This window comes from Martes martes (assembly GCF_963455335.1).
Source record: "Martes martes genome assembly, chromosome: 9".
Classification (NCBI taxonomy): Eukaryota; Metazoa; Chordata; class Mammalia; order Carnivora; family Mustelidae; genus Martes; species Martes martes.
Genome location: NC_137896.1, coordinates 137321985 through 137336275, shown reverse-complemented (window position 1 = coordinate 137336275; position 14291 = coordinate 137321985). Strand labels below are relative to the sequence as shown.

Genomic DNA, 14291 nt, shown 5'->3' with positions numbered 1-14291 from the left:
TGGGCCGCAGGGCGGTGGGCCGGTCAGGGCGGTGGGCCGGTCAGGGCCGTGGGCCGGTCAGGGCGGTGGGCCGGTCAGGACGGTGGGCCGCAGGGCGGTGGGCCGGTCAGGACGGTGGGCCGGTCAGGGCGGTGGGCCGGTCAGGACGGTGGGCCGCAGGGCGGTGGGCCGGTCAGGGCGGTGGGCCGGTCAGGGCCGTGGACCGGTCAGGACGGTGGGCCGGTCAGGGCGGTGGGCCGCAGGACGGTGGGCCGGTCAGGGCGGTGGGCCGGTCAGGATGGTGGGCCGCAGGGCGGTGGGCCGGTCAGGGCCGTGGACCGGTCAGGGCGGTGGGCCGCAGGGCAGTGGGCCGGTCAGGGCGGTGGGCCGCAGGGCGGTGGGCCGGTCAGGGCGGTGGGCCGGTCAGGACGGTGGGGCGGTGGGCCGGTCTCAGAGCTGAGCCCTGACCACTGCAGGGAAGCGCGGCCGCTTGTTAGCTGTGCGGGTGCCAGGAACACAGGCCCTTCTGTTGTTTTCTTTTCCCAGTCTCACGTTGCATTAGCTTATATTCGTTTTATAGTTAGTTGTTCTTTGTTGCCAAAAACTACACGGGCCTGAGGGTAACGGGGGGGCAAAGGCAAGCCGGTGGCGCGGCTGGCGGCAGGAGGCGGCCCAGGGGTGGGTCTGGCTCCCGGTAGGCAGGACAGTGTGTGGCCGTCAGTGGCCGCCAGCCATGGCGCAGAGGAGGCCAGGCTTTCCCCAACGTGGAGGACTCCCCAGAGGCTGGTCGTGGACTCCGCATATCCTACTGGGGAGCCCAAGATTAGGTCGTGGCCGTGAGTCCTGGCGCAGCCCGGCTTAGCAGCCCATCACTCGTGGTCTTTGCCGTAAGGTCGGAAGTGTCTGGCTAAGTGTGACTGCACCGGTGAAGGGTGATGTGTACCTCGATTTAAACGAGTCTGCCGTGCTCCCAGGGCATGGAAAGTGGGGACCACGGTCGGAGCAGCCGGTGCCTCCTTCCTGCGGGCCCGGCCTCTGGCTGCCCTGCAGGCTACTCTGCCACCAGCCCCAAGACACCTTCCCGGGCCGGTTGGGAGACAGCCAGGAGAACACGTGTCTGGCCCTGCCGGCCTGAGTGGGTCCAGCCCGTAAATAATGATGCCAGAGTAGCCTGAGGCGTGGGCTGTCGCTGATACGGACCCACGGCTGTGGTTTTGAGTTCGGCTCCGTCCCTCCCACACCCCAGGTGAGCCTGGCAGCGGGTACCATCAGAGAAGTGCTGGTTTAGAGACCCCCCAGCGGAAGGAGCTGGGGGGGAAGACACATGTCTGCGCGCCCTGGAAAACTCTAGAAAGAACGCACTCAGCAGTGTCGATGCGGGATGTCTCTACTGATGAGTGCTGGTAAGGCAGAGGAGAGAGCTGTTTCTAGGAAGGGTTAATATCTTCTAAGAGTGGAGCCGAGAACGGCCGTTGTCAGCCCCACTGGCCAGCTTCTCGGGAGCGCTCGAGGAGGCTGGCCATCAGCATGCCAGCAACGTCTGGCCACTGCCAGGCCTCGCCTGACCCAGACAGTTCCGCTGCCCCCCCTTTCCTGCTGCTCCAGCAGAGAGCAAATTGATTGTGGCTTATTCAGTTAAGGTGGGAATGATTGGCAGGTGGGGAGAGGTAATTCAGAGATTAGAGACGACTCCTGCTTCCTGGCTCCAGGCGGTCTCTGCCCTTTGCCATAGATCCTCGGGCTCCCACTGTGCGTGCCCGGAGAGCACTAGCAGGAGGTGACAGGAGCGTCCTCGTTGTTGGGGATCAGGCTGGGAGAGGCTCAGGCTCCTGGCCCCGTGCATGTTCAGAGTGTAGCTCACAGGAGCCCCCAGGTGTCCCTGTCATTGGGGTTTTGCAAGATTTGTCTTAACTTGTGGTGGAAATTTACACCCTTAGACACGTCAGGTGGCATCCTTGCGAGTCTTAGGACGTGGGCTTGGGAACGTGGGCCGCGCCCTCAGCAGCTGCAACCCAGCATGAATGCCGATGCCCCAGAAGTGAACCGCGAGGCACGGAAGTCAGGGAGCGGCGCAGCCCGACTCAGGCCTGCTAGCCCAGCAGGGAGTGGGCCCCGGTGCAATGAGGAGGGCTGGAATTCTGCGTTCTGCCCTTGTGTATCTTGGCGTTGTGTAGTCTCTCCTTCTGTGATCTGCATGAAGAAGAGAACGTTCTGTCAGGGTGTGAACTCCCGGAGGATAGTGTCTGTCCACAGGCAGTGGTTGGGAGGGGCTAGAGTCAGGCAGACGGGGAAGCTTTCCGGGGGCAACTCAGGCTCTTCCTGGCGGAGTGACTGATGCTTGAGAGCCCGGAGCTCCTCCTCTGTAGGTGTGGGGGGCCACCAGCTGCCTCGGGGCTGCACGCAGGTTAGCTCGGGGTGTAGACCAGCGACTTGGCGTGGTGCCTGGTCCGTGAAGTGTTTAATATTCCTTGAGTGGCTTGAAGCAGCTCCAAGAAACCTCTTGTCATTTTGGAAAGCCTCTTTTCCAGAAGTTCCCCTAGGAAACTGTGGCGAGGATAGGTGGGTTTTGGGACTTCCTAGAGAAATCCAAGCCCATGTAGGGAAGACCTGCTCTCATTTTGGTCTTGACTCAAGTAGGTTGTTAATCTTCGGGTCCTTGAATTAGGACCAGCCACCAGTTGTCTGTACACTGGATGCTTCGTGCATAAAACCCATTCCCCAGGGAAGCCTGGGTGGCTCGGTTGGTTAAGCTGCTGCCTTCTGCTCAGGTCATGATCCCAGGGTCCTTGGGTCGAGTCCCACATCGGGCTCCTTGCTCAGCAGGGAGCCTGCTTCTCTCTCTACCTCTGCCTGCTGCTCTGCCTGCTTGTGTTCTCCTTCTCTCTCTCTCTGACAGATAAATAAATAAATAAAATCTTTAAAAAAAAAAAAAAAAACCCATTCCCCAGAACTAACCCCTGTCCCCTGCAGCCCGTGACAGGCCACCAAAGGGAGAGGTACGAGGCTCCTTCCCCAGAGCTTTCCCTCAAACTGGTCCCCAGACCATCGGTCCCCGGAATGTTATCTGAAGCTCATTAAAAGTCCAGGGTCTGGGGTCACGCCGCAGGCCTACAAATCAGAACCTCAAGTTTAAAATACCAGACGCCAAGGTCATGTGTGTGCTCCAGGGTCCATGAACTTATGGGATTTCTGGAGGAGTGTGAATGGGGTGCAGCTGTGGACCGGGCTGGTGCGTCCTGCCTTGCTTGCTGTGGGGGGAGACCCAGGAGTACTTGTCAGTGTCTGACCTGGACATGGGCCTCCATCATTTTGTCAAGGACAGAAGGGATGGGGACTGGAAATGGGACCTTACCACGGTTGTAGACTAGACAGCTGGGCCTTTGGGTTGGCGGTGTTTGTGTCACTCCCCTTCGCAGAACTGACGTTCCGGAGGTGAGCACATGAGGTCTGTGTGAAGTCTGCATGTTGGCATCAGAGGGGTGGTGCTCCCACTTCCTTTCCTGGGACATTTCTTTTCTGTTGCCGCCCTGCAGTCGCCCGCCCTTCCCCCTGCCTGCTCTGCCCCCACCTCCCTCCGCAGTCACTGCTCCAGCCCCCGGACTCCGGGCGCCCTGTGAGTCAGCTCAGGCTGCAGATACGGTGGCCCCAGAGGTGGGTCCTCGGCCACCCTCGGAGAGGCCATGGCGCGAGGCCATCCCGTGACCTTGCTGTCACGGTGTCTGTGGCGTGCCTCTGTTTAGACGGCCGCTCCTGCCCTGCGGCCCACCCCATGACCGGGAGGATGCCGCACCACCAGTTTCTTCAGCCGTCCTCGCTCCTTCTTCCCGTCCGGCCTCCATTCCAGCCGAGGCACAAGGACTTCCTTTCTTGGTCAGATCGGCTGAAATATGTCATCTGACCCTGGTTAGCCCTGCTAGATACCCTCTGTGCTTCCAGCTCTGACCCCAGCGTGTCCGGAGGCAGCGAGGGGCTCCTGCAGGTGCCGAGAGGCCCCGCTCACCCTCCTGCCGCGTCCACGGGGCCCAGGCGTGAGGACGCCCGAAGCCCATGGCTCACCGAGGGAGACGTTAACTGGCAAGGGATCCCGTGCACGAGAGGATTTTCCCCAAAAGCCCGTGCCCTGAGGCAGTAAAGACCGCTCCGACCCAGCGTCTCAGTTAGCACCTTCTTCCTCTCCCCAGAGAAGCCTTTACTCTCTGTGCTCTGCTTTCCTCATCTGCCGCTCAAAACACACGTTCTCTACCCAGATTCCAGGGCTGACAGCCTTTATTTCTTTCCAAGAAAAGCCTAAACACAAAAGAAGAAACCCAAAGTTAGGACCCAAACCGTGGACACCGTGGAAAGTGACGGTTGCTCTGAGAGTATCCGATACGTTCAAAAAGGCCACACCCACCACGGTGTCCTGGAGGAACGAGACGGGTGTTTTCACAGAAGTTAATAATCATCCTCATGTGTAACATGCTTGACGCCTTTCTTACAAAGAGAAAACATCTGCCCGATGTCTGATGTCTCCAAGAGCTTTACGAGCGCCATAAACCCAGTCTCCACCACCAGCCAGAGAGGCTTCCCCTCCGCTAGGCCTCCCTGGGGGGTGAATGGAGGTATTTAAAATGTGTCTGTGTGAAACAGCCCTTGACAAATTGGTTTTCATACAGGGAGATCTGCTCCTCCTAGAATATATTATGACAAAGTCTAGAAGCACATTCATTTTTTATGATTTTGTTGTTCTTACTTGGAATTACTGCAGATCCTAACAAATTTGGAGCAAGGCTTAGCTGAAGACGGGAGCATGAGCAGCATCACACCGGAGAACAGACAAGGTCAGTAGCCAGACTTCTCATTACATAATTATCGAGAGTTGTCCGAAGATTCAGCCCCAAAGGTTTTCTTGTGTCTCGTCCTTTCTCATCCATGACTCAGCGATGCATTGGTCTTTGCGTGTGTTCATTGGCTCGTTCCTGATTTGGGAAGCCAGGCACCGGGCCTGGCACTGTTGGTACATGAAGAGCAAACACAGGCGTGAGGGCTGCCCACAGGCAGCCTCATTGAGTACAGAGGACCCGCCTATACCCAGTAATCCAGAAACCAGTGTGGCTTCCATGCGGGGCAAGTGCTGGGAAGGAGGGGAGCTCAGGCCTTCCTGGGAGGGGCGCTCCTGGAAGGGTCTGCCTGCCAGTCACAGCCTTGGCAACGGGGAGCGTGAGGCCCTTTGGGCCTGCCGAGGAGAGGAAGAGAGAGCCTTGCACGTAGCCGAGGAGGCCAGGCTGATGAACTCAGTCTTGACACTGAGCACTGCACTGCTGGGAGCCAGCTGCATTTTGAGATCATGCGATTTCTTGAGAACAGTAAGGATGAACTTCTAATTATGCTTCCAAACCCATCTCAAGTGGTGCCTTCCAAGAAGCCTTTCACCTATCCCTCCTTCCTCAGGGCCTGTCCTCCGCTTTCCCCCCCAGCACCGGTGCCACTCTGTCTCACCTTCAGGGGCCCGACTCGGAGTGGGCTGTGCTGGCCGCGGGCCGGCATGCATTATTCTGCCATGCCGTGGGCTTCCTCTGAAGCAGCTCCGGGAGGACCGGTGGGCCAAGAGCCGGCGAGATGGCCTGGGGAGGGGAACGGTCGGGGCGGAGGGCCGAGCTGGTGCCCCCGGGGGTGTGCTGACCCTGGCTGTGCCCAGGAGCACGGGAGAAGGGGAGAACAGCGTGGGCGAGAGGTGTTTGCCTTCGGGCCCAGCCACCCTGGGCTACATTTCTGCTTTAAATACAGCATCGTCTGAGAAATCCCAGACGACAGCCAGGTGTGTAGGGGAGTGTGTGTGTGTGTGCACACATACACACCCTTCCCAGCAGGGTAGCTGCAGGTGGGTGAGCAAGGAGGGGGGTCGCTCACCCTCCGACCTCCCGTTCTCTGGCATTGTCTGCACGTGGTCACTTTTCCCCTCGGAGGGCCCGTTGCGGGGGAATGAGCAGGTGGGTCCTAGATTCCAGAAAGCAGTTGCAGGATAACTGGGTCATCATAAACAGATTACAGCGTAAATGGGGGGAGAATTAGCACTTGAAAGAAGTCTGGAGATAAACCGGGGTTCACTGAGACAGCCCATGTTTTATGTTCATTAACAGAAGATACTGTTCGGAATTTTTCCTCTCACAAAAATGAGGTTGTAAGCAGCTAACGTATTTCTAATTGCCGAAAGGCAAAGTGACTTAAGTTCTTAAATCTGGCAGTTAAGTTTATGTGTTCTTAAGCAGTCCAAGAGTAAACGTAATTTCTAGAAGGTTGTCACCCCATAGTTGGCCACCGGTCCTGGCAGCAGCGGGACAGTCAGATTCAGGGTAAGGCGAGTGGGCCCCCGCCGCCTGCCTCCCCACCCCCTCCCTCCTCCAAGTCCCGCCCAGCCCACCCACCCTCACCCTCCTCCCCATCCTGGTCCTACCATGTTCCGCTGTCCTCCCCACTCCCACCATGCTTCCCATGTCCCCCCATCCCCACCTTCCTCCTGATCCGGCTGTGCTCTCCTATTCCCCATTCCCACCTTCCTCCTGGGCCATGTGTGTGACCACGGGCCATGTGTGTGACCACAGGCCACCACTGGGCAGGCACCCCGTGGGGAGCCGGCTTCGGTTGTGTGTCATTGCCGACCTCCTCCCTCCCATGCGAGAGTGCTCCTGACCTTTTAAGCGGTACATCTGTGCCCTTCCCACGCCGATGCTCAGAGTCTGTGAAGGCGGGATGAGAGTAGAGTTTTCATCTGAAAGGTCCTGCAGTGGGGCCTGGAGAAGGCAGAGCTCGGTGTGCAGACGCGCTGGTGGGCCGTCCTCTGCCAGCCCCATAGCAGGAGCTCTTGCCGCTGGACAGCGCCCCCCGGAGGTCACCCGGAGAGGTGTCCAGCGTCTGGGCAGTGACTGCAACCGCAGGCAGACCCGTGTGTTCATTGTCCGTGAGCATGGCTCTGGTTGGGCTGTGTGGTCTCCTCTCTAACCTGAAGCTGACCCACCGCCCTCCCGTTCTCCTTGCTCTGTCACTTCTGCACCTGTTCTCCTTCCCGAGCCAAGGGCGCTGGCTCAGCACCCTGTGCTCAGCAGGGGACATGGCTCCGACCTGCGCGCGCTCACCCCTGCCCCTCTCTTGCAGCCTCCATTCAGCTCTGGGGGTCCCGCCTGGGCCGGGTGATGTGCTCCATGGCCAACTGCCTGCTGCTGATGAAGGTACGTCGGTTCTGGAAGAGGGTGTCACAGAAGCCGTGTGGGGCTCCGGGACCCTGTGAGGAAGGGCCCCGCGGGGAGCGGGAGGCGCTGCCCGAGCAGAGAGCTCAGTGACACTCTGACTCTGACGTTAGTTCACAGTGAAGGAGATCTCAGCAGACACCAAGTTCACGTTGTCAAGTCTGATTGTTCAAACGTGGGTCTCGATGATTTAACTAAGATCATCATTCATCCTCCCTCCCTCCCTCCCTCCCACCCTCCCACCGCCCAACCTCTATGGTTTTCTCTGGATTCCATCCCAGAAAGGTCCTGGGGAAGAAGGGTGATTTCCCTTTTCCTGACCAGATGTGCCAGTGGATGCCCATGGCATCTGGAGCCGGGCTTGCCCACAACCCCTGTGTCTCAGGGACGCGCGGGAGTCACTTAGTCCCAGACCGACTAAGTGACTCCCGCAGCAGCCTGAGCCTGAGTCCCCCGCAGGTCAGCCCAGGGTCATTCCTGAGCTTGATTTTCAGCAAAGCAGAGCCGGCGGCTCCTCGCAGGGTGAGTCCCATGGTTGGCCCTGGTGCGACAGCCGCGTTACACAGGCCCTTCACGGCCCTGCGTGTGAGGTCCTGCCCTGGGTGCGGCCTGGAGGGCTTGGCTGTGGGCGTGCGTTCCCAGCACAGCCCTGCGCCTGCTCGATCAGGGAGAGGACGGGTGGTCTGGGCGCACCCCCGAGCAGCCTGCACTGGGCATGATGTGGCTCCCATCCAGGTGGCCCTGCAGGGGTGGGACACAAGAGCACAGACAGTGACTCTGCCACGGCCTTCATGTCCAGGAGCCCTGGGCGCTGGCTCTGACCTTGATGCCACGCCTCTCAGCACACAGGCTCAGAGCCTCCTCCCTGCTGTGTGGGCCCTGGGAGGTTCCAACAAGACGGCAGCCCGCGTGGCGACGTCCCTTATGGTTTTGCCCCAGGCGTGTGTGTGGGCAGGAGGGAGCGTGTTCTCTCCCACCCGCAGTCTTGGCAGTGAGCAGGTCCCTCCCTAGAACCTGGCCCTGTCCCCTCTGCCCCGGCACACGGGCCATTCTCCCCAGCCTCCCTCCCTGGGGCTGCAGCAGCCGCACGGGAGCCCCAGCAGCTTGTGCAGAGGAAGAGCCGCCCGTACAGTCACGGGGCTGACGTTTCCTTTGTTGGGGGCTGAGACTCCCCAGGAGGGACGTTACGTGTTCCACTGGCAGATTTGTATTTGCATCGCGAAGACACAGTCGTGGACGATTATGGATAAAGTGCCTGTGTTGCCCACCCTGCGACGGTGAGATACGAGCGAGCCCCCATGTGACTTCGCTGCCTGCTTTGCCCAGACCCGAGACAGCCTGCTCTTGTTTCAGAAATACTTCATGAGGAATGCAATTTAATTGGAATTTTCCACACATCTAACACTTTGATGAGTTAAAAAGAGGGAACGCCGTGCCGTGGAGGCCTGAGCGAGCACGCGTGCACCTTCTCTGGCCACGTGGGGAGCACGTGTGCAGCTCGTGGCGACTTGTGCGGCTCATGCTTGGCCGACAGCGTGTTATGTCATCAGCCATTCAGTTACCGTCAGTAACGTTTCTGCTACAGTGAAACAAATACTGTTTTATGATGGGAAATCAGCTCGTACATTTCAGCCCCACATACCCGTGGGACGTGCCATCGGGCTCTGGGACAGGAATGCCGTGGCCGGGGAGACTGGCGCATTCCCACGTCATAAACCACACTCCCTTTCCTGGGACCCGTGGTGGGCCTTGGGTGCCACACTGGCCGAGCACACGGGCACAGCGCCTGCTGCCTCAGGGGGCCGCCGAGACCCCCTCCTGGCCCCACGTAGGCTCCAGCCAAGGGGCCACGCGGCCATGTCAGCTGGCTTCTGCCCCCTTCGGACGTCCACGCAAACCCTCTCTGGCAGCCAACGGTTGTCACTTCAGTTTCACGGCCGCCAAAGCCACAGCTGCCGAAGGCAAGAGTCTGAGCGCTGAGCGCTGAGCTGGAGTAGGCCTGTCCTCCCAGCAGGTCCCTCGCGGCCTCTCCAGCCCATGTGCGTCGTCTGCCGTGGGCCGGACGCTCCCAGAAGAGCTCACTTGAGCCATTTGCCATTTAAGAGGCTGTGTTCCCTCCTCTTCCAGTAAATAAACCATCTCAGGCAATGGTAATCACTTAGGGAAGCTCCGTGACAAGCTCCCGCTGGCCTTTATTTGATAATGGGCTCCGTGAAACGTGGCCAAGCCCATCCCGAGGCCGCAGCCACTCCCGGGCTGTGTCCCGTACGGGCCGCAGGCACCGTTAGCACCGCCGCCGCCGCCTGTGGTCTGACGGGCCGGCCTCCCAGCCTCCCCGTGCGCGTCCCACGCCTGTGCACCTGCCCTGGTTCACTCTGCCCGGAGGGTGGTGTTTTCACAGGTCCACGGCACAACAAACAACCCTATCAGGGATCGGTGCTTGGTCTCCAACCGTCCTCTCGGACCAGTCGTCAGCGGAAGCGCTGGCTCCTGGCCGGAAGCGCCGAGGCAGAGCTGCGAGGCCGTGATGCTGGCTTCCGTGGACTTGCACTTCTGTGGAAATGGGCAGGCCACCGCCATCCATGGGCCGGCATGTGTCAGTGACACTCTGGTGCTACCAGGAACGTCAGACCTGCCTTCTGTTCTCTCTGAAGTGGCAGCAAGGGGCCGCTGTTGAATTACAGGACGTGACTGCCCCTGGAGCCCGCGGGGGCGTCCTGTGCACTCTGCTGGGGCCCTACACCAGCCGCCGAGCAGGGCCTCAGCACACACTTGCACACCCACTCCCACACTTACACTCACACCTGTGCACACATTTCACTCGTACTCGTGCACCCCCTGTGCTCACACTTGTGCACACATTCACGTATCCACTTGGTTTCTCACACTCAGGCTTGCACGCACACACTTGCTCGTGCTTGTGCACACGCCCATGTACGTGCTTGCTCTCTCACACTTGTGCTTGCACTCACGGTTGTGCCTAAGCCACACATCTCACACAGTCACACTGGCACAGTCATGCGTGTTCACACACATGTACACGATACACAACCCTCAAACAGCGCAGCCGCGCTGTGGGTGGCCGTGACAGTTAGCAGAACGCCATGGAGAAGGACAGGCGGGTGCTGTCAGGGTCCTTGTGAGTCATTTGAATAAGCTTTGTCTTAATGAGCATCACTGGAAGGTTCCAGACTGGAGAGAGTTTTTTCATTCTTCACCTGCGAACCTGGGATTTTACTGGTCACCTGTCTGTCTGTAGACCACTCCAGTGAGCACACGGGTAGCTTGGATCTGCCTGCAAATGTGGAGGAATAAAGCACTTGTGGGGGTGACCGTGCACCTGCTGCCGCGTGTCTCGTGGCCGCATGCTGGGACTCCGGAAGAACACGGTGGCCGCGCAGGGCCTGCTCGGTAAACGTCCGTGATCGCTGCTCTTCCGAAGAGTCGGGGTTTTGGGGGGCCCGAGACAAGCCAAGGGCCGTGTCCCCAGCTGCGCTGCCAGGGGCCTTGTCGCCCGAGAAGGATGACGGGTTGCACCTCTTCCTTGCGGACGGACATGTCTCTCCCGACTCGGCGTCGGCCGTGGCCCCCGCAGCCCAGCACTGGGGGGCAGCAGGGGAGGCGCAGAGACGGCCGGGCGGGGCCAGGTTCCCACACGGCGGCGTGGAGGTGCTCCGACGACCAAGGGAGGCTGGCGAAGGCCGCTGGCGGCACGCACGACCGGGCTCGGTGGCCAGCGGGGTCGCGCACGCAGCTCTGGCACGGCCGGAGTCGTGGGCGCCACCTCCCAGCACGCGGCGGGGGGAGCCCCACAGAGGACCTCGGGCCTGCCCCCCGCTCTGGTGTTTGGTGCGGGGTGTCGTGTGTATGTAGGGACTTGCCCTCCATTTCTAGCGTAGGAAACAGTAAGAGGTGCTGTTCGTAAGTTTGCCGTAGGGACTTGGCAGAGAGAAATAAGATGAAAGTCACCAGTTCATTGATGGTGTCGTCAGGAAAAAGAAACTGTGCCGGCGAATTCCTGTTGCCGTTGAGGTGGCAACGTTGAGGGACCGTCGGGCCCCTCGAGGGCCCAGCTCCGGCTCTGGGTCTCCCGCCCCCGAGCGGCTCCCACACTCCCGGGCCCGCTCTCCTCGTGTGAATGTGCGGCTACTGAGCCACTAGCGTCCTAAACCTGAGCGTGACCTTTCTAACCCAAAGTGTCCCCGGTGTTCTGCCCGTAGGATTACGTGCTGGCCGTGGACGCGTACCACGCGGCTATCCAGCACTGCCCGGAGCAGGAGCCACAGCTGCTCAGCGGCATCGGCCGGATCTTCCTCCAGGTACGACCACGCCGGCCCGCGAGCTCGGGCGGCCCGTCCCCGTCTGGGGCCATCTGGGCGGCCCGGGACGCATAGGAAACAGCACAGACTGGCACCGGGGAGGGGGTCTTGGGCGGGTGGGCGTCTGCCTTCGCCTCCGGTCAGGATCCCGGGGTCCTGGGATCTCGCCCCACGTCGGGCTCCCTGCTCCTCCCTCTCCCCCGGCCAGCGCGCTCTCTCTCTCAAACAGATAAAATTTTAAAGAGAAAAGAAATAGCTCAGTAAATGTTTCACCTGCGATGTTAGGGGTTTCGGTCTTCATAGTAGCTCTGGTTTGACTGTGTCAAGTCCCGCGGGCTGTAGCGGCATCGGGAAGCCGAACTGCCTGATGGGCATCTCCCTAGACTGCGCTTGGTGAAGCCCCGAAACGACTCAGAAGTCCCCCTGTCGCACCCAGAAGAGTGGTGGCAAAATCACACAGAGCCGTCCCTGAACGCGGCTGGAGGTAGAGTCACTGGCTGCTGTTTTGCCAGAAAGAGCAGAGTCCAGCATGCAGCAGCCCCAACAGGGCCGAGGACGAGGGACGACCCCCTCTTGGCAAGAGCAGCGCCAGCGCCGGGATGCGTCTTTCTGACCGTCCGGCGATGGGGCGATGCGCGCCCCCCCTCACGCGCACCTCTCCCCGGACGGCCGCCCCACCTTTGCAGGCTGAGGCCAAGCGGCCTCCGCCCGCGGCACCCCCTCCGCCTGTAGGGCTTCCGCCATCACGTCCCCGAGCTGGGGCTGGGGAAAGGAGTGTGGGCCGAGGACGGTCCCGGATAGTCGGAGAAAGGCCAGGTGTCTGTGGGGCACCGCTCACGTGAGCACACGCCGTGCGGAGCCGCTCCCCCTTGGGCATTCCCAGCCCTTTCACACAGTAGCAGACGGGGCTCCCTGGTGGCGGAGACGTGAGTGTGCCAGGAAGGACTTGACCGAGGGCTCTCTCAGCCCCAGGCTCAGGTTCTCCTCACCAAAGGGTGGCCCTGTCCTCCTACACCCTGTCGTCCACACACCCTCCTCCACACCACACACACACGCACGCATACATTTGCACACACTCCTACACCTGTCATCACACACACGCACACACTCCACACCGCACATACATCTGCACACACTCCTCCTACACCCCCAGTCCATACACACGCACACCCTCCACACCATGCACACACGCACACGTACATCTCCACACGCTCCTCCTACACCCCCAGGCCATGCACACACCCACCGTCCTCCACGCTGCACACACGCATGCATACATCTGTACACACTCCTCCTACACCCCCAGTTGTCCGTGCACATGCATACCCTCCTCCACACCGTGCACACATGCATATGTACCTCTCTACACTCTCCTCCTACACCCCCAGTCCACGCACACATAATCCTCCACACCACACACACACGCACATCTGTACACATTCCTCCTACACCCCCTGTCCACGCACACGCACACACTCTCATACCTCCAGTCATCCACACACACGCGCACACACTCGCATCTCCTACTCCTGCCCCACCCCCAGCCCATACTGTTTGTTCGTGGGAAGAAGATGAGACCCACACTGGGTCCAAGGACAGCCTGACATTGGAGGCCAGCTGTGGTCTTGGAGTCCCTGGGGCAATAGATTTCTATGCACTGATTTTATATCCTGTGACTTTACTGAATTTGTCAGTTCTAGTAGCTTTTTGGTAGAGTCTTTAAGGTTTTCTATATATAGTGTCATGTCATCTGCAGATAGTGAAAGTCTGGCTTCCTCCTTACCAATTTGGATGCCTGTTGTTTCTTTTTCTTACCTCATTGCCGAGGCTAGGGCTTCCAGTCCTGTGTTGAATGAAAGTGGTGAGTGGACGTCCCTGTCTTGTTCCTGACCTTAGAGGAAGGGCTCTCCGTCTTTCCCCACTGAAGATGATGTCACCTGTGGTTTTTCATGCTTGCCCTTTATTACGTTGAGGGATGTTCCCTCGAACCCTATGCTGCTAAGGGTTTTAGCATGAACGGATGGTCCTTTGTCAGATGCTCTTCCTGCATCTACTGAAATCACACGGCTTTCATCCTTTCTCTTACTGATGTGAGTATCACATGGATTGATTTGCAAATAGTGAACCACCCTTGCATCCCAGGGAGAAATCCCATTTGATTGTGGCAAATGTTTTTATTGTACTGTTGGATTGGGTTTGCTAATATCTTATTGAGGGATTTTATTACATCTTTGTTCATCAGGGATGTTGGCCTGCGGTTCTCTTTTCTGGTAGTGTCTTTGTCTGGTTTTGGTATCTTTGTAATGCTGGCCTCACAGAGTGAATCTGAAAGTTTTCCTTCCTTCTCTATTCTTTGGGATGGTTTGAGAAGCGTAGGTATTAGCTCTTCTTTGTGTGTTTCGTAGAGTTCCCCTGTGAAGCCATCTGGTCCTGGACTTTTGTTTGTTGGGAGATTGTTTATTACCGATTAAATTTCATAGCTGGAAATCAATCTGTTCAGATTTTCTGTTTCTTCCTGCTTCAGTTTTAATAGTTTATGTTTCTAGGAATTTACCCATTTTTTTCTCAGTTGTCCGATTTGTTGGCATATAATTTTTCGTGATGTTCTCTTACAACTGTTTGTGTTTCTCTGCTTTGGGCTGTTTCTCCTCTCTGACTTGTGATTTTGTTTATTTGGGTCTTTTTTTTATGAGTCTGGCTAGAGGTTCATCAATTTTGTTGATCTTGTCAAAGAACCAGCTCCTGGGTTCATTGATCTGTTTTACTGGGC

The 14291-nt window shown here is 58.8% G+C and overlaps 2 protein-coding genes across 3 annotated transcripts in view; both read left to right on the top strand.

Moving 5' to 3' along the window:
- Positions 1–14291, top strand: part of RPS7 (ribosomal protein S7) — a 261270-nt gene that overhangs the window by 161008 nt on the left and 85971 nt on the right. The gene's annotated exons all lie outside the window — the stretch shown is intronic.
- Positions 1–14291, top strand: part of TRAPPC12 (trafficking protein particle complex subunit 12) — a 73772-nt gene that overhangs the window by 53911 nt on the left and 5570 nt on the right. For both annotated transcript variants that reach the window (XR_013967443.1, XM_080813962.1), the window contains exons 7-9: positions 4727–4799; positions 7111–7184; positions 11423–11521. Coding sequence is in view for 1 of the 2 variants with exons in the window: in XM_080813962.1 (XP_080670088.1) it covers positions 4727–4799; positions 7111–7184; positions 11423–11521 (246 nt within the window). In the remaining variant the exon portion in view is untranslated. The remainder of the gene's footprint in view (positions 1–4726; positions 4800–7110; positions 7185–11422; positions 11522–14291) is intronic.